Source organism: Cinclus cinclus, chromosome 6 (genome assembly GCF_963662255.1).
Source record: "Cinclus cinclus chromosome 6, bCinCin1.1, whole genome shotgun sequence".
Lineage (NCBI taxonomy): Eukaryota > Metazoa > Chordata > Aves > Passeriformes > Cinclidae > Cinclus > Cinclus cinclus.
In genome coordinates this window covers 40,484,778-40,509,331 of record NC_085051.1, presented here as the reverse complement: position 1 = coordinate 40,509,331, position 24,554 = coordinate 40,484,778, and the positions used below count along the sequence as shown (strand labels likewise).

Genomic DNA, 24,554 nt, shown 5'->3' with positions numbered 1-24,554 from the left:
AGAAAACAACGAAAAAAAGAGAAACAGGTGACTGATTAAAAGTTTTCCCCCTCCTGTACACAAGATTCTGCAGTCACGCCGACAGATAGACATTAAATAATTCTTCCATAATAAATGATTTGAGATAAAAGCCGGCGGTGCCTGCTGCTGCTGTTTGGATTGCTCCGTTGTCTGCATCTTTGTTTCCAGTTTGTTCCCCGGCCACTGTCGGCTGGTGCTGGGGCTGTCAGACCTTTGCCTCTAGCATTTCTAGGAAGAGTTTATGCATGGGAACCTTGCCCTGCAGTTTGATGCTGTAGAAGTGCTGCACAGCCTTAGCAGCTGTCTGCCGCAGGAGGGGCAAGGTCAGGAGCAGCTTGCCTGCTCGCCGGGGCTCCTCATTGCGCTGACTCAGCTCGTAGTCCTGCAGGGCTTCGTGGAGAAGGTCCTGGAGTTTCTGCACTGCATCCATGTCCTCTATGTGCATGGAGTCTGGGGTGAGGGAGTAAAGACAGCAAATAGACAAGTCAGACATGAGAAAAGAAATCCTTTATGGTTCTGAAGCTAATGATGTTTTCTTTCCTTCTTATCTGTTCTGTGGAGGGGTTTGGGTTGTTTTTGTTTCCCGCCCGCCCACCCCCTCCCCTACTCCCCAGGGCAGAGGGTGAGGGGTGTTGTTTGATTTGTTTCTTAACTGGGAAAAAAAAAAACAAAAACAGCTTGCTGGCAGGGGTGGTGCTGCTGCAGGAAGTTTGGCAGCAGCGCAGTGTGTTGGCCCTAGCAGTGCAGGGACAGTAAGGCTGCCGGGGTAGGTGGGTGACACACATGCCCTGTGTGCTGCTCATTTCGCCAGCCACCCCAATGCAATGCAGGGGTCAGGCAGGGGCCTTTGTGATTTACACTTTCACTTGCCCTCCATGCTCCTTATGGGGAGAGTCACCCTGCAAGGGGCGGCAGCTGCTGTGCTGCCGCTTGGGAGCAATCTCATTAAGAATAATTAACACTGCTATAGCGGTTCATCTGTCTAAACTGCCTAATTGCTGTGCAGCTGCTAAGGGTATCAGCAAGACAGAAAAGCCCCAGTAGGTCACAACCAGTGTGCCCAGGGGTGTTGCCAGACCCACCTTTGTGCATATGCCCCTGTTTTCAGAGACTGCCAGCAGCTGCTCAAGGAGCTTCCTACTGAAATAAAGGAAACCCACGCCTCCTGCAAGGCCTCTTCCCTTAGGCTGCCAATTGGATTTCTATGAGCTGTTGGAGGGGCTAGCAGGGTTTGCAAGGCTGCTTGGTGTGTTTGTGAAGCGGAGGTAGCTATCTGGTAAGGGTTGAGACAGGGAACCGTGTTGAACACAGACTGCTGAACTTGTGGGTAAGTCATGGTGTCAGAGGGAAGCACTGAAGAGTAGAGAGGCATAGCATCACCAGAGGTTTTCTCCCTTTTCATCTTGCTGATACGTGCTTCTTTCTTACAGCCATGACAGAGCTGGAGACACTGATGCCTTGCCTTCATTGTTCAGAGACTTTTAATCAATACTGAACCTATCAATAAAGATTCCTGCCACAAGGAAACAAATGCAGAAGCGATGGCAAGCACATATGCAAACATGTAGTTGCAGCACCTGCCATCACAGCCTGAGCTTTGCAGTGTGGCAGTGCTCTGGCTCAGCCTACACACAAACACAAATGTGAGGACATGGGCTCCCCAGAGTGACAGGAGCGAAGGAGAGGAAAGCTGACTGAAGTGCCAAAATCTTTCTAGAAACACGTGTCATCTTTATGGAGAGCACAACAAAAATTAGAGACTGTGAATTTTGTAAGATACATTTATGGTAAAAATGCTATTTATGATGCATGATTTATAAAGTATTACAACAGTTGGGAAAATATTATGCCTAGCAAGAAAGCTGTTCAAGAAGGCTGCTTAAGAAGCTGTTTAGAAGGAATGTGCTAATTAAGAAGGTATTAAAGGGAAGTATCCCCAAGAAGCCTACTGAAGAATGATTCTTGATACATTTATACTTTTTATTCAAGAGACTAGGCAAAGAAGCTCAGAAGAGGGCTGCTAGGTCATCACAGGGACCTGAGCTAGACACAGAGGTTGATTCAGAGAAGTAGCGAGAAAAAAGCATATTGCCAAGTCAGTTGAGCAACTTCTCCCAGCCAGGCAGCACCTCTGAAAAATTGCCATACACAATCCAAGAGAAGTAAGTGGGATCTGTTTCCTGCCAAGTCACAGAGGTCATTTTGAAGACTGGAAGTATCAAAAGCTGGAATGTCCTCCACCCTTTCTGTTGAATGTCCTTCTGGCTAGGGGCACAAGGGGGAGAAGTAATCACAGCCTGTCAGAGTTGGCAGATCCCAGTGGGTGGTAGAATTACTGTGCAATCACCCATGCTTCAGGGTAAAGTGGGTGCTCTGCTTTTGGGTACTGATGCTGCAGTACACTAGACAGAATCCTAAAACTTCCCTTCTGCCACCTGGCTTCTGTAAAGGTGACAAGACTTAACAGCACTAAATAACTAAGTGTATACAATGAGAGAAACGGGGGAAATAAAGATCAAAGCCTGCTCCACCCCCACCACACTGCTGAAAGAAGCTCAAATTTGGCATCTGACCGCAAAAAGTAAAAGAACATTGCAGGATTAATTTCCTTGCAATCCATCAGTGAACTGGTGTCGATGGCATTGATAAACTGTTAATTACGAAATCAATAGCTATGAATTTTTACAACTATCAGAACACTGAGGTTGGGGGCAGGCTGCCTGACCATGTCCCTGAGGGTCAGCTGGCCTAGAAGCTGGGCTTCATACCAGGAGCCCTTCTCCAGCACTGCTGGCATGGCATACAGGGCAGGTGTGAGAATGGACAAGGCCCACTGCTTCCTCATCTAACTCTGTTCTTGCAGCTTCTGACAGGAATGGGAACCTCACAGGACCCATTAGTACCCATCAGAATATGCTATGCATCCCTTTGCCAGACCCAGACATTGCTCACTCCATCTTAGCATTAAATGCATTGCAGAAAAACAAAAACAACCAAACAAACAAAAAAAGGAAATAAATTTTGGCCACTCTGGGATGTCCTAAAATGAATGTGTGCTGTATGCTAACATAGAGGGCTCCTCAATACATAGGCTGGACAATTTTTATTCCTAAGGAAAGAGGACCTAGGAATGCTTAAAAATGGACTGCTGACTCTGAAGGGTAAAAAATTAGGTCTACATCACCACTACTCTGTCAAAAAAAGGGTGATCATATTGCCTGGGACTTGCCTGCTGCTCTGGGAATTAAGAATTCATCCCTGAGCTCTCTAAAATGCACTTACTGGACAGAGATCCCTTCAATTATCTTTGCCAATCCCAGCAGGTGTGTTGGTGCATCACACCAAGAACTCAGAGATCAGACTGCTGTCAGCTTCTTCTCTAGTAAAGAGTGAGTGAGCTCCCACTTCTACTTCATTTGTTTCAATTCCTAGAACCAAAGAGTCAGTATACACAGACGTAAGTCCCTAGAACTTGGGTTGCATGAACAATGACACTCAGAATTTATCTACATGGGAGGGAAGGCAGAAAACAGTTTTAGGCAGCACAGGTGCTAATCTAGGTGTCCACCTTTGAGCCCTATCTCTGATCCAAGGGAGCTGAAGCCTGGCCCAAACTGGTTTCCTCCCATTTTAGGAATCGACTGTTTGCATGGCAAGCACAGACATGCAGGCTCTGTAAGTTTAACCCTGTCAAAAATACACTAAGAAAAATAACTGGCATTAAAAGAATGTGAAGGTTCAATGTTAAGTTACAACAGAAAAATACACTTGCCATATTCCAGCTTCCTTATCTGTGTGTTGCAAGAAGTTTTAATTACATGAAAAACAAAATCCTATGCTTTGCTTTCGTATGTTTCAGTACAAATAACAAAGCAGGACTTTTGTGGATTATGCTTCTACATAGCTACACTTCCAGCTGTACTAGGAGAAATTAGTGAAGTCAGAATGACTTTCCATCCAGCTGAGAACATGCTTTGGCCTGTGCCTCCTGACCTTACCTTTCTTTACTCCACAGCACTGGTAATGGAACCCCAAAGCATCTGATGAGTGTTGGTTGTTCTGCCTTGTCATTGTTCAGTGTTACTCCTCTCCTGTGGAGACTGTCTCATAAGATTTACTCTGGGCTTAGTCCTGAAAGCACAGTGAGCAACAACAGCAGAGAGTGCTTCTGCTGCACTGTGAAGAACTTGACAGCAGCATCCACAGCAGGGGCCAGCTAAATGTCCTGGTGTGGCACTTCTCCTGTCACAACTGTACCTTAGCACTTCAGCCTCTCTGAGAAGCCCTTCTCCCTGTTTAATCCTGTGACCTTCCTGGTAGACAGGGTCTTAACAGTGAGTACATCACCCACAGCCACCATTGCACAGATAAGAGAGGCTAGCCTTGGCCATCTGCCCATGCTGGTTCACTGGCAAAGTGAAGGCAGCAATTAAAATTTAAAAAAACAATATATGAGAAACTGAAAAAGAGAACAAAGTTATGAAGTGCAGAAAAACAGTAGGGGAAATGAAAGACATAGGAGGAAAAGCCATGGCTAGAAGGGCTAAGGACAGTAAAGAAGTTCTATAAATATTTAAGGAATAGAAGAAAAGTGATCATTTATAGGGGGACTCTCTTCAACTGGAGATGATTAACCTTTTAATAGGAGTGCAGAGTAGACAGAAAACCTCTCTATTTCTATCTTATTTGGAAAAGAGAAGCTTTATATACTTGTGTTATATGAAGATGATGAAGACTTCGTACTCTGTTGTTTATACAAGAAGATATTAGAACTATTAGGATAAACTTCACAGAAATCAGCAGAGCTGAATAACTCAGCTTTAAGAGTTCAAAAATTGCTGGCTGAGGGTCATCCAGGGCAGATTAGTAAGTCTCGGTATTTTTAAGAAATTCAAGTTGACTGGAAATATTCTAATGATGCACATATTTTCCTAGGTCTTATCTGATAATTTCTATGCTAGCCTGATGTGAACCAGGGCAAAAAAAAAATGGTAAAAAATAAAGGTGACATTCAATTAAGACTAAGAAGATGGCATTTATAAGACATGTAAATATGGCACTTAGGGAAATGGTTTTGTGTTGGACTTGGCAGTGCTGGGTTAACAGTTGGAAGTAGTGATCTTAAAGTTTTTTTCATCATAAATGATTCTGTGGTTTTACTGCCAGTCAACATGATACTTGGGAAGAGAGGTCTTGTCAAACAAACTTGATTTCACTGTCTGATGAGATTACAAGTTTGGTTGATAAAGTTAACTGCACAGATATAATAGACTTCGGTTTTTATAAGGCACTTGGCTTAGGACCACAGGACATTCTCATTAAAAAATTAGCACTATGCAATATCAATAAAGAACACTTTCAATTGATTAGTAACTGGCTAGATGACAGATCTCACAGTCACTATCAGTGGTGAATCATCCCTGAAGAAGGAATTTTCTTATGGAAGTCCACAGGGATGAATAAAAAGACAAGCTGCTCAACTTTTGTATCAATGAGATGTAAGGATTTTTTTTTTTATTTTAAATTGCTACTGCTAAGGAGTGACTGGATGGCAAACAGGGACAGAATGGTGTAAAATGGTGAGGCAGCCTCACAGAATCCTGGACCATGTTGTTACACTTGAAGTAATATATCCATAGCCAAGGAACACAACTATGAAACAGGAAGTTTATCATGTCAAGCTGTCAGGTATAAAAAGACCCAGAGTCATAGGACCCGGCTCAACAAAGATCATTCTTTCGAGGCCGAACTCAGGCAAGCAGACATTAAGGTATGGTGCCCCTTTTTTTTTTTTTTTTTTAACTGAGAGAATTATTACTTATTAGAGTCAGCTGCCAAGCAAGATGAAGACTTCCCCTCTTTTAATCTTCCAGCTTCTTCCAGTTTTTCTGTAAAGTGGCTTTAGCCAAACAGATACTGGTTTCAGGGCTGGGCTGCAAAGGTGAATTCTGTGACCTGCATGATGGAAATTTCGCAAAGACGTCTGATGTGAGACAATGAGACTCAGGGGATGTAGAGGGAGCCCTTGTCACACAGTAGCTTTAGCAGTTTCCCTTTCAGATGGGACTCCTGAGCAAATCTGTGTCTGACTGGCTTTGATACAGTGCAGCCTGCTGGATTGAGGGCTGCAATCTACATCCACACTGTCTCCCAGCTAAAGGGGGATTCAGTGTCTCTGGTACCTCAGCATCTCCAGGACAGGGCCAGGCAGCCCCAACTCTACAGCGTTTTGAATTTGGGATGAGTTTTCCTGTTTGCTGTATCTTACTAACACTGCTGAGGTGGATGCAAGTGTGGCTCACATCCCTTTTCTGAGCTCATGGCACTGGAGTTAGCATGCTAGTGGAAAAGGCCTCCAGAGACCCTTTTACTGCCTGAAACCAGCAACCAGTCCATCCCTGTCTGTTCCACTCCCTACTACAGGGTCAGAGCACAGCTAGGGATCTAGCAGCAGTAAGCCTCATTTCTCCCTGCTTTCCAGCTTAGAGTGGAGCTTTTAGAGTGTTGCATAACACAGGAATTGATTCTTAGGCAGCAGGCTCTATTCTCCTCCCAGGTCAAATAACAGCATGAACTTGACTGCCTGATGGCAAGACTGGCTGGGCCAGGGCTGTACCTGAATTGGCGAGGGCCAGAGCTTTGAGCGTGACAAACTCCTCCTTTTCCACCTTGAGCTTCTTATAGCGGCGCACCAGTTGTAGGATGGCCAGGTAGAGCTCCAGCAGCCCCGTCAGACGAGAGTGCTCTTCATCCATTATGTAGTCCTCAGCATAGACCAGTTTGTCCTCATATGGCAGGGAGCGGTACACAATGCCCAGGATGAGAATTTCCATCCAGGCACTCTGCAGAAGGCTCATCTGGTCTCCAAGGGAGAGGTTGGAGAACCCTAACAGGGCAAAAGACAAGCAGGGTCAAATGGGGGCACAGCAAAGCCTCTAGGAGACTAGGGATCTTAGTTTCCCTGAGATTCCAGCCATGCACTCTTCCCTACTGACCTGATGCTTTAAAAAAAGCCCACACAACTCACTAAAGTGACACTGTCTCTGTAGCAATCAGCACACATGGACCTTACCCTTCTCTTTGCTCCTATGCCCACCCACAGCCTCAAACAGGAGTTCTGATGCTCTGATTGCATTTGTGGGAGCCCAAGGTTGGCGACAACCACTTTGCAATGACCACTGCTTGTTTCATAGCAGCAACTCTTCTGTTGCCTTTTGCACACTGCCTTTCCTCTCTTCTTCTGCAGGTCTGTATTGCAGCCCATTTAGTCTGTCCCAGCTGAAAAATGAGCAGAGAAGAGCTCCAGATGGCAGAAAAGAGGGCTTCTGATGGGATAGGAGGGAATGACACAGGACTGAATTACAAGTATACTACAATCTCACATTTTGGCAAAGATAAGAAAAAGTCCTGCCACAACAAAATACCAAAATGTGTTCAAAAATTAATACATTAGTGAACAGAATTCTCTTCTATTCCTCATCACACTTTAATCCACATACCAGCAGCTCTGCCTACAACCCTACCCAGAGACAGAATATCTTTGTGGTGCCATACATGTACCTAAATCATAGCCAAACCTGGTAGTAATGGAACCAGCCCCCACAGAGAACCAAATATTTTCACAAAATACAGAAGGAGCAAAAACAGATCATGACAGCTTCAGAGTCCACTTGAGAAAGTGAAGAGGAAAAAAACAGAGGCAATGACCACCTCAAGGTAAGGAAAAAAGTGCATGGGAAGGAAAACTGTTATGCCTTCCATACCTGGTACCCTTGAAGGCCAGACCATGAAAGATTCTGGGAGATGTTAACAGTCATTACAAACAGGAATGTTGAGCACAGTGTGTTGGTCCCCTCTAGGCAGCTTTTGCCCAGCATGGACAGGAAGAAATTGTGCTTTTTTGGCAACCCCTTGCTTCTAAAGGCTCCTAGGGCTGTGAAAGAATGGAACACCGAGGCATGCCTCAGTTGGGAGGGTGATACTCCACCAGCTTCCCCAGGCAAATGGATATGAAGCCTTGGTGATCACCAAGAGATGTGTGAACTCATGAGCCTCTATGCAGAAGCCTCCCAGCTCTGCTGGCTGCATACAGGGCTCAGCTGGACTTCTTTATCCCACACCCCACCCTGCTCATAGCTCTTGGCCCCACATTGGGGCTTATGTAGACAGCCACCATGATGATCATTTGATTTCTCTTGTTATCAAGTTGGCAATTAACAAAAGAGCTGATGATTGCTATATTGACTGACTGTGGGATCTCCTTTTCTATCTGCACTATCTCAGCTGGGGAAGGGAAGGCAGAAGGGTGGGTTAGTGGTATTTATTTATCTCTACGCCATGTTTTGTGTTTGTGTTGCCAGGGGAAGCAAAGGGTGATAATGGCCTGGCAGCCCTTGGACATCCAATTTCCCTTATCAGGCCACTGAATAGAAAAGAGGCCCCAGGCCACATTAATTAACAGATACCAATCAGCTGTCACGTGCTGTGTGTGCAAGGTCTGAGGGGAGCACTGGGTGGGAGGGAAGAATCAATAAACCATTGGGGAGGAGTGCCAGAGGGAACAGCTAAAGAGGAGTCCAGGCTACTGAGGAGAAGAGCTGCAAATCCAACTCCATGACTGTGAGACTGATTCCTGTACAGCACAGCCTGTGCTCCACATGACACTGAAGAATCCCACCTCTTGCTTGGGCTGGGCGGTGGGTGCCTCGTCCTTTATGTCACCCTTGTGCCCCTTGTGCCCCTTGTGCCCTGTACTCAGAACTGTGCTGCTCTGGAATGCAGCTCTCCTGATTCAGTCCAAGTGCAGGCTGCTGCAGCTCCAGTGCTTGGGATCCTGTTTCCACAGCTCTGCCTGCTGTACAGGGAACTGATGAGATTAGCCCTGAAATCAGAGTAAAGGTGCACAGCCACTGTTCCACTCTTTAGCCCCTGAGATCTCTCCTCTGGTCATCCCTCTCCTAGCTCTGACCATGGAGATAAGTCCAGTATTTAGGCTGCTGCCTTAAGTCCATTTTCTGGATCAGTCATGTGGCTTTTCTGCATCTTCATTCCTCATGTGGATTACAAAAGGTGTTAGGCCATTGCCTCACTGCAGTCTGGGAATAACATTTCTTAAAGATTAAGTCATGAAGTAGAGTGATGGGATCCAGGACAGGCATGGCTTGTGCTTTTCTGCTACAGAATTAAGAAGAAAAATTGATTTAACACTAGCAGTACACATTACCCTGTAGCAGTACTAGCCTGTACACACAGAAATTCCCAGAGGCTGTTGTGGCAGGTGAGAACAGGGGATACCATATTTTACCCTTTGCCAAGAAGAACAGAAGAACCAACTGTAATTGCCCCACCCACATGGGTAAGTCCCTGGCCAGAAGCATTCCCAGGCAGCCAACAACTCCAGCTCCAGCAGGCGAGTGGGAAGAGAGAGCACTATGGTGTCAAGCTTGGACTTGAAATGTCTGACAGAACTGGGAGCCTTTCCTCCAGCGTTCACACATGTGGTGTGCGAGGGCTAATGGACTGTCCCTGAATCACGGCAGCAAAGGGGAAATCATATAACTCTCTCATGCTCTAAGAGTTGAGATCAGGGAAAGTAAATGTTAATTTCACCTGGCCAAAATCACAGGTTTGCTAATTATTAAAGGATTGTAACACTGGGGAACCTCTAGCTGTGAAGTTTTCTGTCATCTAACAGCTCCCAGGAATTGCTGGAACTCAACTGTTTTGTATTCTTGAGCTGTTGATGGCCCAGCATCCAGAAAATGCCCTTAGTGATCCGTTTCTTGCTGTTTTTCTCAAGACTGACCCTGAATGGTGCTTAATCTACCACTGCCCCAAAAGACAAGCCCCTGGCTCTAGCTCAGAGCTGCATATATATTTCCCTCCTCCCCAGGTACACCTTCAGAAAACCTGCTTTATTTGCAATAGCTGATGTGACATCCAGGTTGGTGTATTTTTAATTTTATTTTTTAATTATTATTTCAGTGGTTTGGCAGTGGGAGCTCCCAGAATTAAAAAAAAAAAAAAATCACATAATTTGTGGCAAGTGGAGTTCATAATCTGTTAATTTATTATCATTTCTGTCATCCTGGAGGGCCATTAGCAGAGGTAATAAAAGGAGATGTAATTATAGGATCTGAGGCCACTCCAGACACAGCTGCTGTCACTCCACTTGCTATATTTCATTCTGTGCTAGTACTAATGTCTTCCTGGTGAGAACAGCACAACAGCTACCCTGGGAGAGCCTTCATTGTCACCCCTCAAGAGAAGTCTTGTCACCCTGCATCAAAGCAAGAAGAAAAGGTGGATGTTGTTCCAAGACAAATCTCCATGGCGGGGAGAGTGAGTAGGGGAGTAGTGTAGGGAGGGGAGCCTCATACAGAAGGGAACAACCCCACATTGGCTAAGTGTGGCTTTTGAGTTCATGGCTAATAAGGCTGTTGAGCTAATAACTTGCTACACACGATCAAATCATGTTTTATTGTTACCACAGGAAAGTGTGTTTAAGTTTTACGGATTTTATTTGCTAATACTGTGGGGTAGAAGTTTGTGTTGACACCTGGGATCCATCAGGGTTGCTATGGCTTTAATGCCACATCTTTCTTTACTAATTGCAGTGTAACTACAAGGCAGGAATATTTGACTTTTTCTCCTTTCTCCATCCTTCTCTGACCAAGAGTTTATGCAATACAGGAAGCAATATAATGTTTTGCTCAAAATTCTTGGAAGGCAGACATACAGGGCAGAGATAATTTAGGCACCAGGCAGACTCCTGGCCCTGCCCTGCTCTGCCCCCTTGCTGCATAATTCAGTATGTTTCATACTTGTTGCGGAACTACAGAGATTTTGTTCCATTATTATGAACTATCTTTTATTATCTTTTATTTTCCTCAGTACTGCTCTCTTATGTAACAATTTTTGAGCTGTTGCCTGTGCACAGTCCCCTTATAAAATACTGCTGCTGGTCTGAACTGTGCCAGGCTGATTACTGTGGCTGTTGCTGTGTTGTAGGGCCTTTGATAGGAGAGGAAAATACACAGAGAAATTTGAGATGATGGCTGGTATGTCCTGATTTCAGAAAGAAGAGGAAGAATCCCTTTCACAGTGCAGGAGCAATCTCTACTATACTTCTGTCCTGGAATAGTACTGCCAGGATGGAAAACTGTAGGAACTTGGCTCATCCCACAGCTACAACGTAGGAAACTACAGCAGGGTGCTCTGTGTGAACAAAAATAGCCAAGGTTAGAGGGATGTACAACAGCACCTCACTGGACAGCCATAGCAGCTAATTGCATTGCATTAAAACCACTCCTGTTAACACGCCAAGTATTGGGTTAGTAGAGCAATCCAGGCTGAGTTCTCTAATCATCACTGTAACCCCGCTTGTGATGAATCAGCCCCAGATGGATTCCAGCACTAGTGATGGGTATAATCCCTGCAGATGTGGCATATCTCATGTAAGAAGGGCACCACCAAGATTAACCTCTTCTCAGAAATACTGTCCTGAAAAAGTTTCTCCAGACTTCATAGTCCCATCATAACAATGCATATTCCATATAGCCCAGAAAATCATTAATTCTTGACTCCCAGGAGAAACACTCTACAGTAAAAGAGAAGCAGCTACCAAAAAGCCAAAAGAGGAGCAACAGAAAGAAACAAAATACATGGGAAAACTGAACTGTCTGATCACTCATATTAAAATGCTTCATCAAAAAAATGAAGAACTTAAAGCCAAGAAGCAAAGCAAAACAAGCACAGACCCATGCAGTGGAAGACATAGACAGCATGCAGTAAATCCTGTGATCCTGTACCAGACCCTCATTTATTCTCCTGACAAAGGGGGACAGAAGGCAGGAGATAGCTGAAGTGAGCTGTTTATAGCTTTAGTGAGTTCTTCATAGTGAATGTCTGAAGCAATCTTTGGAAAGCAGCCTTGTAAATCCCAAGGATATCCTCTAAGTTCCCTAGCCAGCCTTCTCCACACCCACTTCCAACCTATAATGTTTCTGGTGGGGTTGGAGAGAGACTAGAGAGAGGGGAACATTTTCCCTTCCCAACCCAAATCCTGGAAGAACCCAGAACTCAACACTGAGGGTCATATTTGCTGCTTCAGCCTTGGTCCACCCTACCTGCAGGTGTAGGACACTTGTTATGTCACCCAATCACACAGACACACTGCCTATAGTCAGTGAGCCTTCCAAGGCCAGTCACACTGCCAATAAGTTGTCCTCATTATTTGTTTACAAAGAAGCCTTGAGATTCACTGGCAATAGCATGTTATCTATGGCAATGGGATTTGTTCTGTGACAAACTCATTATGACAAGCTTTCTTGAGTCTGGACAACAATGCCCACTGCTGAGAGGGTGTGTATCTGCCTTGTTATGAGCAATAAAGTCCAGTCACTGCCATGATATTTATTCATCTATAAACACAGCAGACCTAGGTCACGTTGATGCAGTGCAAAACCATGAAAGTCCACCATCCCACCCCTAAGGCTGTTTCCCAAATGCTTTCACTGGCCACTCAATGCTAGATATGACAGAGAACTTCACTGTATCATATCAAAGCCTTCTGTGTAATCCCAGGGCACACACATGTACAGTGATCCATTTATGCACCTCCATCATAGGCTGCATTGGAGCTTGTTACCAATGAGAGCCCTTCACTAGCAATTTTTTGTAACAGTACCTTTCACCCATCACTATAGGCAAAAGTCCTGGTTGAGGCCAAAACTGATAAGCACAGAGATAAATAATAGCTCCCTTCTCTGTTCATGTTTACACCCTTGTAATTCCCCATTTACCTGGGATGTGCTTTGCCCAGCCAATGATCACCACCAGTTCCCTGTCTGCCAGGTCACAGAGGGTTGTCAGGGCTTTGATGTCACTCTCCGGCATGGTTGGATCAGGCATGGCATAAATCTTCTCTGGCTCAGCCACCAGCAAGTGGGAGACGATCTTAGTCACTGCACATTTCAAAGGAGAAGCTGTTGTATCTCTTGTGACATAAGGTGAACCCTCCTGGGATAAGACATGCCTATGGAGCCCCTAGGACCTCAGTAATGGTTTAGGTCACAACAGAAAACCACCCTGCAGCTACACAAGCTGTAGTGGTCTGCCTATGCTAAACCAGCTCCGCACAGGGATGACAAAAGCAGGAAGCTGCTGTAATGTTGTCAGTCATTGTCTCAGGTAGGTCCAATGAGGGGATTAGGAGGTATAAGCAAGAAGTTGATGGGATATGGAAAAGTTTAGAGTTATGGGTAGTATTGAAGAGAGAAATCAGCATGGGACAGATTTTATTAACATGGCTTGGGTAAAGGAAAAGATCAGAATATCACTAAAAGGATTTTCATAATCTCCTAGGAAAGGTCTGGTATTTAACCTAGGGACAGTGAATACAATACCTGAGCTGTACCTAGGCCTGTCTAATTACCTCTACACTATGATCAAAATTCAAGTGCTGTTGTTTGATACAGGAATAGAAGGTGACAATTGCTATACTGTACTTTTAGGAGACCAGTGAAGAGAAATACAGTGGCAGCTCAGAGGACCACAATTCAAGACAAATACATACATGGCTTTTTAGCTGGGGGAGGGATCTGTAAGCTCAGGTAAGTGCTGCTCTCGGAATCCAGTCTCCTTTTGTATTTCTGACGGCCTCCACGGACTCGATCCAGACGAACACCTGCAGGTACAACCAAAAAAGTCCTCATGATTCCTTAGTGCCTTACAGAACCTTGACATGCAAATACTAAAATTTGCTAAGTAAGATATTCCCCACACTCCAGGGAGCTTCCCTCTCCCAAACACTAAAGATCTCAGCTGAACACATAAATCTCAATACCAGCTAGACTGCCTCCAGCTCTAAGCATGCTGCTCTGAGCTTTACTTTTATTCAAAACATTAATGAAGACAGAAATTATCCCATTCAAACTCTTGAATCACTGTAAATCTGATGGGCATATGAAAATTTTCAGACCTCAATGCCCTCTACATGATCCTGCTTTTAAAAAGAAAGACTTTAAATGTCAATCAAACTTGCAGTTATAAAAATAAGCTTCTAGATTGTTCTTAAAAATGACAAGTTAAATATTCTGAGAGCTCTCACTGTTTATATTTGAAAAAAGGTGACCTATAGCAAACAGATAATTTTGAATTCAATTAAGATGTTTCAGCCTTGATCAAGTAAGGCAACTGTAATAAAGTAGAATCCAAATAAATAGAAACAACCTTGACTACAATGCAACAATGATAAAGATGAAGTAGGGAGACACTGAAGAATCTGTTGCAGCTCTTTCAAAGTACAGTGAACCAAATTGGAAACTGCACTCTGAAAAAAATTATCAGTGACTGGGATGTACCAGTGAGTCTCACCATGAAAAAAACCACAGCATCATCAGTGGACCAGGAACAGCAACTAAGTTGTCTTATTAATATAAAATATGATGTTAAAGAGAAACTGTGAAAAAAAACCTTACTGGTATTTGTGCAGTTGTCTGTTATTTCTGAGCAGCCATATGGACTCTGATAATCAGTCTGTGAAATTTGGTTACTTAATCTTGCTAGGAGAAACAGCTTTGGAAAAAAAACCTTTCAAGGTAAATGTAGGAGCATTTGATTAGAATAAAATTTTGAATTTACACTATACAAATACTTCCTTAGAAACACACAGGAGTTTATCTAGTCTGATCATGGGAACCAATTATGTGATATACTTACTAATCACATTAAGTCATTAATATTTTGCAATCATACTGCTACATAAACACAAACAACTAAAAGCAAACACTCATCACTTTTGAAGTGACACTTTTTGAACAACCTGTACACCTGAAAAATTCTGCAGTCAGCTGGCAAATATTCTACCCTGGAAGGGGGCATGTCTATCACACTGCATTTCAAGGCTATGTTTGCTTATTCTGTCAGGGAAAAGAGAAAGCTTTTACTGTAATGCTCACACCAGCCACACCTGCATCACCTGAAACCACTACTTGCAACAACATCTAGGTCCTGATACTCTTCAGGGCTAGAGCATCAAAACAATTTGATTACCAATTGCACCCTAAGCAACAAGAATAGCAGGCCAACAACACTCAGTCTGGCAGCACTATCTCCCACTGAGCAGGAGAAGCAGGAATGAGCAGAGCAAGGGAACCGCTGCTGTGGGTGGCTGCTGTGGGAGGACAGCAGATGATGAAGATGGAGAGAAAGGTATGAAGCTGATAAAGGTGAACTCAGGTCACACTGAGTAATTTCTTTTCTGCCCCATCTTCTATTTCTTACTCTGTGTGGAGAATTTACTGACATCCTTAAGTCCCAGCTTTCTCTTCCATTACATGGTATTGTTTCTGAAATTATGCCCATTGCTGCATTTACTTCCATTTCCAGTGGCAGGTAGCCTGTGGGCAAGACTCCTTCCTGGGAGCCCAAACATGCTTCAGAGAGTAGTTTCAAAAAGGACAGCCAGGGAATCCCAAATCTGTGGTTATCGAGGGAGTTCCCTGAGGAACAGCAGTAATAAAATCCTGGATGAAGCAGGAAATTTTCATTTCCATCCATCATTTCTTTCCCCCTATGTCTTGGTTTCTTAAGAAATAATACTCCATTCCATGCTTTGCTGAATAAATGACACCTACCTATAAGCCAGGAGAGGAGGGAGTGACACAAGTTTCTGGAACTGACAATAAACCAAACAACCAGGTATGAAAATCAAAAGGGTCAGGACTACACTGTTGGAAGATTGTAGAGGAATCCAGAACAGGCTGCCAAGACTTCGGGTCTGAATCACATCTTCCCAGGACCATCCCAGACAAGGATCATAGGTGGGTGCATTCCCTCACACCAGTGGTCAGGGGGAGGGAAAGAGGGAGATGCCATTCTCAGCTGGCAGAAACCAACACACAGCCCTCCAGGATGCTTTTGCTGTGCAGTTTGCTAAGCAGTGGGGAGGGGGAACTAGGAGGAATAGGGAGGGAGTGGGGGAAGGAGCCTGTTTCCTCCTCCCAAGGAGAATGCCATCCTCCAGTGCTTGGCAGAGGGATGGCTGCACAGGTTGCAGCAGTATTAGGGACCCTCAATCAGATTATAAGGACACAAGGGACTTAAGTGCATTAAAAAAAGATAAGAAAGACGCAGAGAGATTTACCCTCCATCCCTCCATCCCCCACTGAGCAGATAGAGGTCTGTTTGCCCAAGGACTTCAGCTTGTTAATTCTGAACAACTGTTTGTCCTCCTCTTGTTCCCCTTCCTGTGCGACACTCCTTGAGGCAAATGTTTTCAATCAGCACTTGCAGAGCCACAATTCCTCCCTGTCATCATCGCTTCAGCTGCAGAGCTGGTGAACAGGCTGAGCCCCATACAGCACATCCCAGCTCCAGCTGCTGAGTGCAGTGACCCACAGGTACTAGAGTAAACAAAAGCATTTTAACCATCCTAGTCCCTGACTGTGACATTCCAGACATAAGCATCATGGTAAAATCCTTTTTCTAAAAATCTGACAGCCTAATGGGTCATATCTAGATGGAAGGGAAGGGCATGGACAAAAATCAGTACAGGACCTGTGGTATCCAGGTACTTGGGTTAATGCCTGCTGCTCTGCTTGATTTCCTTGGAGGTTGATTTTAAGACAGGCAGGCTGGTTACAGTGCAGCTCTGAGAGGGACGCTAAAGGACAGATAATAAAATGGAGTGGGGAGGTGTGGTGGGTGAGTTCAGAGAAGCAGCATGAAGGGAAACACTGAGCAGAGAAGAAACGGAGGGGAAATTGGGATATGAATGGAAGTGAGAGAGTGTAAGAAGGGAGACAAAAGAGAGAGGGCTGGAGCAAAACTGAGGGGGCACACACACTGTAATCACAAGGGCAGGTTTCATACTACTTGTGCAGCCACCTGAGCATTAACTGCAAGGTGCAGCAGCCACATATGAAGTGCAGCTGTCCATACTGAAGACTTTCATAGGATTTGGCACTGCAGCCTCACAACAAGACAGCAGCAAAATAAAGCTCCTGCACAAACCCTATGCTGACATGAATCACAACTGGCCAGTTCAAAGGAGAGAAAACACTCATCCTACAAAATTGTCACCACCACAGGCACTCCTGGACCCCCCTTTGTATCAGCAAGGAGTTGAGATCAACAGTATAGGACAAAGTTTGGAAAGCACCACCCCTTGATAACTTATCTTGCTGGCAGTTCCTTCAAATTAAGGTTATCTATTCTGGAAACATGCCCTCTCCTCCCATTCCCCTGTATAGCAACAAAGTGCTGCTGCTCATTCAATTTTGTTACCTTTTGAGAGACCCTGCATAAAAGTCCTCCTCATCTGACCTACCTATGGAGCTGACCTTGTTGTACACCACAGGGACTGAGTTCCAGCTCCCCAGCAGGTTGTTCTCAGCTCCCCTGCCTGTCCAAGACCCTCTGGCCCTGCAGGGAGGAGGGCAGGGCCAGGACTTGCACAGGACTTCCCAGCTCAGCATCCTGCCTGGGGCAGGGATGTCAGTTTTCTAAGTGTCCTGTGGGTGCCACTCGTGTTCCAAGCACTCTTGCAGAGAGGTCTGTGCCAGCACCAAGCCTCTGCAGTGGGAGAGCTGATCTGATGATCGTTCAAGCTCCCTGCATTTCTCTGACATGCCCCTTGGAGAGACGTCTGCCCGACAACTTTGGGATCAGATGTCCCCTTGCCGACTTGATAACATCAGGCCTTGGGGTTTTTTTCTTAATGGAAGTAAAATAATTCCATCTTTTTTTAAAAGCTGGACCCAGGCCGAGACTGTCGGAAGTAAAAATAGCCGAGTATGCAGAGGCGACAGCGCACAGAGTCAGGTTTAGTTTCTCTTTTATTTTCTGGGGACTAAAAATACTTTTAAAAGCTCCGTGAAGCTAAACCCTGGCCAGTGCAAAATGTAGTCAAGGCCCAATATCAGCTGTCGTGTCAAATTACCAGCCTCACCTCACTTTCCATCGAGTCCTATCACATGCCCACAGATTGATAGGAACAGAAAGATCTATCTTGCCAAAAGAGCTAACAGAGGAACCAAGCTACAGGGTTTGCATGGTATAATATATGTCCAGACCAAGAAGGACACAACCAAAGGGAACACAGGGCAAGTGCTGGACAGGAAGCAAAAGGGCTGCTTTTGCTGAGCTTACCTGATACACTAGCCAGGTCCTGTGTCCACTGCCCACCTAATCCTTGAGATCCAGTTCCCACACTGCTTGCTCTCCCAGGGTCTGAGCTGGGGTGGTGCTCTGTAGCAGGCAGAGCACCTGTCTTTGGGAGCTGCAGTCTAAAGTACATGGATGGGTACTGACTAAGGAAGCTGGAATGCATAGGCTAAGAGCAAAGGAGAAAGGAAAGGAGAAGAGTTGTATCCAAAGTGTCTCCTACAAAATTTCCCTCTTTCTGCTCTCAACTTCAGGAGAGACAACAGCATGTGGTAATGGGATGAGTGAGCCAGGAGAAAGCCTATCAAGGAAACAGAAAGCAGAGATGACCATTAAAAGTCAGGCCTGCCAAGATGGAGAAAGAAATAGACTATAGGAAAAAGCATCTATGCCTAATAGGAATGAAGAGGCTGCAAACTGACTGGCTCTCTTTTGTTACTCAGATTCCAGCTTGGGAGTGAGAAAAGATGCCTTTATACTATTAGGCTCTAGCACTGTGGCCAAAAGAGGCCAGCCCCTAGAGAGTCTTCTGGTAGGTGACTGATGCGATTATCCAACTCATCTGAAATACAGGAAGGCAACTTGAGGGTCACAGATCAGCACCGCCAGAAGAACCCAGTGACTTGGCTGGTGCAGGTGAATAAGCCTGGAAATTACACTTGGAAAGAGAGGGTGGAGAACTATCCTGGGGATGAGTGGAAGTGGGGATGGAAATCCATCTGCTGTGTTACAAGAGCCTACAGAGAAATTAGATCAGTTCAAGTAGGATGCTGCTACCTCTTCCACCTTTGATGGTTTCAGGGTTATGTTAGTCAGGTAGGAAAGCTTCTTCGCTGTTGGGCTGACTGAAGAGTCCCTGGACTCAGAGAGACAGTTAGCCTTGTGATACCTGATGATACCTCGTTCCAGAGGCTCTCAGATGCCATGGAGCAGTGACACAAGGTGTCAGTTCCTCACACACAGAAACACAAGCAGCATGTCCCAAATGGTTGGTCCAAAGCATAGAGCCAGGTGAAACACACACAGCTTGCAGACCAGTCCTTCTCCTCTGCCAATGTCAGCTGCATGGCTGCCAGCTCTGCAGGGCTGTCTGCAGTGCTAGCCACAGCTGTCTCTCAAATGTACATCTTTCTTCCCAAGCTGAGCCCCTCTCACTTTGCTCCCTTTGGAAACTCAGGAACTAACAAGGGCTTCAAGGACAAATGGGAATAAATAATACCTCAGTAACTTGTTCTGTGCAACAAATCTCTGCAATAAGCCCCCCATCCACATATTCACCCTCTGTCCATGGTCCATGCAAACGTTCTCCTTTGACTGCTTCTCCTCCCAGCCCTCCAAACAATCTGAAGCAGGTCAGCAGCTCTATTGGTTATGTCACCCATGGCTATAATGCCTGCACAGCAGCGGGCTGAGGGGCACTGTGCAAAAGGAACAGATGCAGACACATGCCAGCTAGGAAAAGACCAAGGCTGCCTTTCACAACAGGACCTAAAAGATGACAAAGCCTCAGCTCCACTGACTTTCCGAGAGATAGAATTCAGAAATAAAGCCTCAAAACAGTATTTGCTCCCTAGAGGAACCTGCAGGCCCCGGTGTGATTTAACTCACTTTAGACTTTGATAGCTCCCTTCTGTGCATCTGGGCTCCCTTGACAAGCAACAGAGAAAAAGGCACCTCCACATTCAGTTCACTGGCCAGACACTTACCTGAGGAGGCATCATGACAGATACTTCTTTTCACTGACTATCAAGAGAAATCCTGTGGGATGAAACCAATGCTATCTCTAGTCCAGTTCTCTGTCTCAGTGTATTTCAATGGAGCAGATTTTGGAACAGGTAGAGGAGCATACACATGGATCAAGAACAACACTTTTTGATATGTGACACAATGGAGAGGCCCCCACCACTACATGGAAAGAGGTCTAGTTGTGATGGATATCCACAGAGGCAAGGGAGTTAGACCCACCATGCTCTGCTTTGTCCAGCCTCTGACAGCAACCCTGCTTGAGCCTTGAAGCATCTCCTCAAGTCCTCACCTCAGCAGTGGCTTTTCTAATGCTAAGAACTACTGTCCACATCTTACTGAATTCTTAAATTGGAACAGCTGTGCCAGGAAGTTCTGAATAAAGACCCTCTCAGGATACCCTGCAGGTCAAGGGCTGGCACAGTCTTCAAAGGTGAGTCAGGGAAAGGGATTGAGAATCTCAGCAGAGCTGAGTCACTGGTGCACACAGCTGACTGTGCACACATGTGCCCACTGGTGCACATGCCTAAAGTTACCGTATAGCAGTGGGAGCACACATTCAGTTCCATCCCATTCTTGCTTACCTTGAAGATCTTACGGGCTGTGTTGTCAAAACTGCCTAAAAGCTTCTAGGACAATGGTTGGGTTCTAAAAATCCCAGGATGGTTGTTGCATTTTTTATCTGCTTCCTCTTTTCTGTATGTGTTATAAGAGCACTAAGCACAGTTTTGGTGACAAAATACACAAAGTATTTATTATAATAAATGCCTTTCAGAATCCACCTAGATGTATACTGATAGAACCTGGACCTCAATGTTTTAAAGAACGGAGATCTAGTTAGGTGTGGTAAGAACCACAAAATTCAAAATGAATGAGAGGAACCAAATTAAAAAGATTCATAGTCCATTAGATAAGGGAGAAGGTGTAGGAATGGTCCTGGATATGCCATTCTTGTGTCCAGAAAACAGATACAAAGTGCACTCAGCCCAATGTGTAATTTGTGAACAGTCCATCTGCTGGAAGCCTCCTCTTTGGAGAATTACCATGAACCTGCCAAAGGCAGCCCATGCCCTCTGTCACAACTCAGCTCCAGCCACACTGAAAATGCTCAATTTTTGCCTTGGAAAATAGTTGGGTGTGGAAGATAGAGTCATCAAGATGCCATTCACTGCTCCTAGAGATCCCATTTCAAAGGACAGAGGGCTGCCTGGCTGTCTTTAAACACAAGTATATTTTAGAGAAAGAAAAATAATTTTTCATTCTCTTTTTTCATTTGGATACCTTCAATAGTGATATTTCTGGCAGCGGCTGGAGGCAGAATACTCTATAAATACAAAGCCATTAAATTGCACATAGCAGCAACCTGATCGGGGCTACCTTTTAATTTCCTGACATGAGCTGGCCACTAACCCAATTACCCAGGGTCCCCGGAGGAGCCCTCATCCTTCCCAGGAAGCACAGAGCAAGAACCCAAGCATATTGCAGGGATGTCAGCTGAGCTTTCACTGAAATCAAATATCTTTTTGAGAACACAGGGTCTGGAAGCAGGGATGGGGGCAGGAGGGAGAGGCTGCTGGAAGCACTTTGCTCCATTGAGAGATTCTTTCACTTGAAGACAGAAATTAAACACCCTCCCTTTGGTTACCTAGCTGAAAAGAGGAGCTCTGCTGTTCATTCAGTTATCCGGATTTTAGTAGAAGATGAAGGCAAAGTTGTAAGTGGAAGTGGTTTGAAATCACCAATGCTTGGAATCCCTTGCTCAGATACTGGGTGTTGGCATCAAATTTAGAACATCACACAGCCAAGTCTGTCCAGGATGACAGATTTGATTCCTTGTGAAAAATTTATGATATCAGCAGCTGGTAAGGGAAACTGAAGAGTTAGGAATAAACGCCAGGGCAATTCCACTGAGTACAGGGTCTCCTAATCAGCCTGGGTCTTGAAGACGAGATGGATTTCAGAGATAGCTGTTTCTGAAGTTTGAAGATTACAGTCTCACCATCTCAGAAGTGGGGATCACCTCCAGCATTCACAGAGATGCAGGCACTCAGGTAACACAAGGGTTACCAGGTTATTGCAAGTTTCTGGGAGGCAGGGTATTCCCAAAGACACCAGGGAGAGGAAGGAAAGGGGAACAAGGAAGGTTCACAGGAAGATGAGCTGAATGAACCTTGTGGCTCTCTTCTGTAGACTTCTCTTGCCTGTTCACTGCCTGGTGCTGCAGTGTCAGTATCCACACATTCCAGCAAACTTTACATCAGAAATAATATTAGACAGATAGGAATCCAAGAGCTTGGGAGCTTGGACAAATCTTCTTGCTTTGTAGCAAAGAATTTGGGTTCCCTGTTGAATTTTAATATGTTCTCTAGCATTTCTTATCAACATGCATTAGGACCAAAGTAACAAAGCCTGGGAAAGGAATGGTTGTACCTGGGCTTACTACAGCATAAAAGTTTTGGGAAGAAAGAGAGTCATGCAGGTAAGAGAAATCACATGTCTTTCATGGATAATTGCCTAACTTCTCTCTTGCTGTTAAAAAGCCTCCCTTTTCTGCATCCAGATCAAGACTATGTATTCTTCTACCTTCCATCCTTTTATTTGTAGACTTCACCCTCACTACACAAGGGTGATTCTTGAGAGCCAGAAGGCTAGGCCTGAGGACAACTTACTTTCAAAGATGTTCAGAGTGGGGTAAAACACCTTATACAGGGCAGTGCATGTAGTCCTGCAAACTCCTATCTTCTGCTTTCTGAAATAAGGTATATCTGGTCTATCACAGGACACATCCCAAGGCTCTTTTCAGTCATTGCCCTCTTTTGTGGAAGCCAACCAGTGATGTTTGCAAGAAACTGGGCAGAAGCCACTCAGACATCCCAGAAAGCTGTGCTTAGGACTCAGTCATGAGCAGGACTCTGAGGAGACAAGTCTCAGCACTGGCAGGAAGCAGAGGACAACTTCAGCAACATAATACACATTACTGCTATTAAGAAGGAAAACAAGACTCAAAGGCTGTGGGAATAATCAATGGCATTTCAATGCCTGGATGAGATTTTTTTTTACAGACATTTTCTTTGCTGCATGGTTTTCTGCTGTGATGTGACACAATTGCATGTGCATGCACTTCATGAAAAGCATTCTGCGACCCAGCTTTGCTTCCTTTTCAGAACTGTTTATGCTCCATTTGGGTCTCTGCAGATGTGCCAGCACAGAACAGGGAACAGCACAGCTTTAGAAATAATACAATCCTTTGAAGAAAAAATTCTGCAGGGCTTCCACAAGAGAAAGGACTAAATACCCAGACAACAGCCAGTCTGTTCTCTTTGGTGTGGTATGGTTTGAAATGTCTGATACTGCCTCTCCTCCACTTGCTTGTCTGTCATTTCCAGCCAAAGATGAGTTCTGAAATGAGAGGTCTTGATATTTCATTGCAATTTACCTGTTATCCCCATCCCTCTTCTGATGATTTTAGAATATTTCCCTTTCATGGTACTGCTGCATTTATGTCACAAGGTTTTGGTAGCAGGAGACTGCAGGGGTGGTTCCTGTGAGAAGACACCAGAACCTGCCCCTGTGTCCACTCCAGACATCTTCAAAATGGACCCACCACTGCCCAAAGCTCAGCAGTGCTGGTGGTGCTTCTGTGATAACACTTTCAAGAAAGGGTAAAAGCAGCTGAGAGAGAGACATGAGAAAATACAGAAGAAACAGCCCTATGGATACCAAGGTCAGAGGAGAGGAGGTGCCCCAAGTTCTGGGAGACCTGGGGTGCCCCAGGTTCAGAGATGCAGCAAAGGTGTGGAGGGCAAAATTGTGAGGTCATGTTTCATCAGCCAACCAATGTCCAAAATGAAACCTCAGAGCCCACAAACACAAGCCTTGTGTCATCTGAAATTACATCTGCCTCTTGAAGACAAACAAATTGCTGTAGAACAGAAAGGTTATGGGTGGTTAGAACGTGAATGGCAAGGGTATATTCTTCCTAAAAGTGACAAGGTATACTGAGTTTTTAAAAGAGTTTTGAGCAGCCAAACTGCTGAAATTTCTCTGACTATCATTCCAGAAATCCAGGAAGATCTAGATCTACTCTGTAGAGCCCAGAGTTAAAGAACTACACTTAGTCATTGTAGGCACAAGACAGACAGTGATGGGAGCAAAGAGAGGCAATGGGGTGGACAAACCCTGTGATTCCCAGCTCTGAACAATGCGTCTCCACTGTAAGTTGCAGGGCACACTTTCCCTGCACTGGCCACCCCCCCACACCAGACATACCATTTTCTCCATTTGGGATGAGCAGTATCACTGGTTGCTCAGGTTTCCCTGATTTTTGCAGAGCAGAGGGTCATGCAATTCTGCTGGACAAACCTATGAAGATGCCCAACTCCAAGGCTTGCAGGCTGGTGGTTCAGCAAGGCGAAGAGCAGCAGAGCACAGGTTTTCTGGGGACAGTATGTCCCTACATGAACACTAGGACTGGAGTCTGCTGGAATGCTGGACTTCAGATTCAGAAGGTTCCTACACAAGCCTGCTAGGGCTAAATTAATAGCCCCCTCCCTGGGGGCACACTAAAGATGGAAGGGGAGAGTGAGGGACAGACAGCCAGACAAGCCAAGACTTCAGACATC

At 45.0% G+C, this 24,554-nt stretch overlaps 1 protein-coding gene across 4 annotated transcripts in view; it reads right to left on the bottom strand.

Moving 5' to 3' along the window:
• Nucleotides 1-226: 226 nt before the first annotated feature.
• ESRRB (estrogen related receptor beta) overlaps nt 227-24,554 on the bottom strand; it is a 106,420-nt gene continuing 82,092 nt past the window's right edge. For 2 of the 4 annotated variants that reach the window (XM_062495201.1, XM_062495199.1), the window contains 4 exons: nt 13,598-13,708; nt 12,825-12,986; nt 6,638-6,907; nt 227-471 (listed from right to left, as the gene is read on the bottom strand). In XM_062495201.1, the coding sequence (XP_062351185.1) occupies nt 227-471; nt 6,638-6,907; nt 12,825-12,986; nt 13,598-13,708 (788 nt within the window). Of the gene's footprint in view, nt 472-6,637; nt 6,908-12,824; nt 13,019-13,587; nt 13,709-24,554 lie in introns of all 4 variants that reach the window. The other 2 variants (XM_062495202.1, XM_062495200.1) reach the window with 2 other exon arrangements.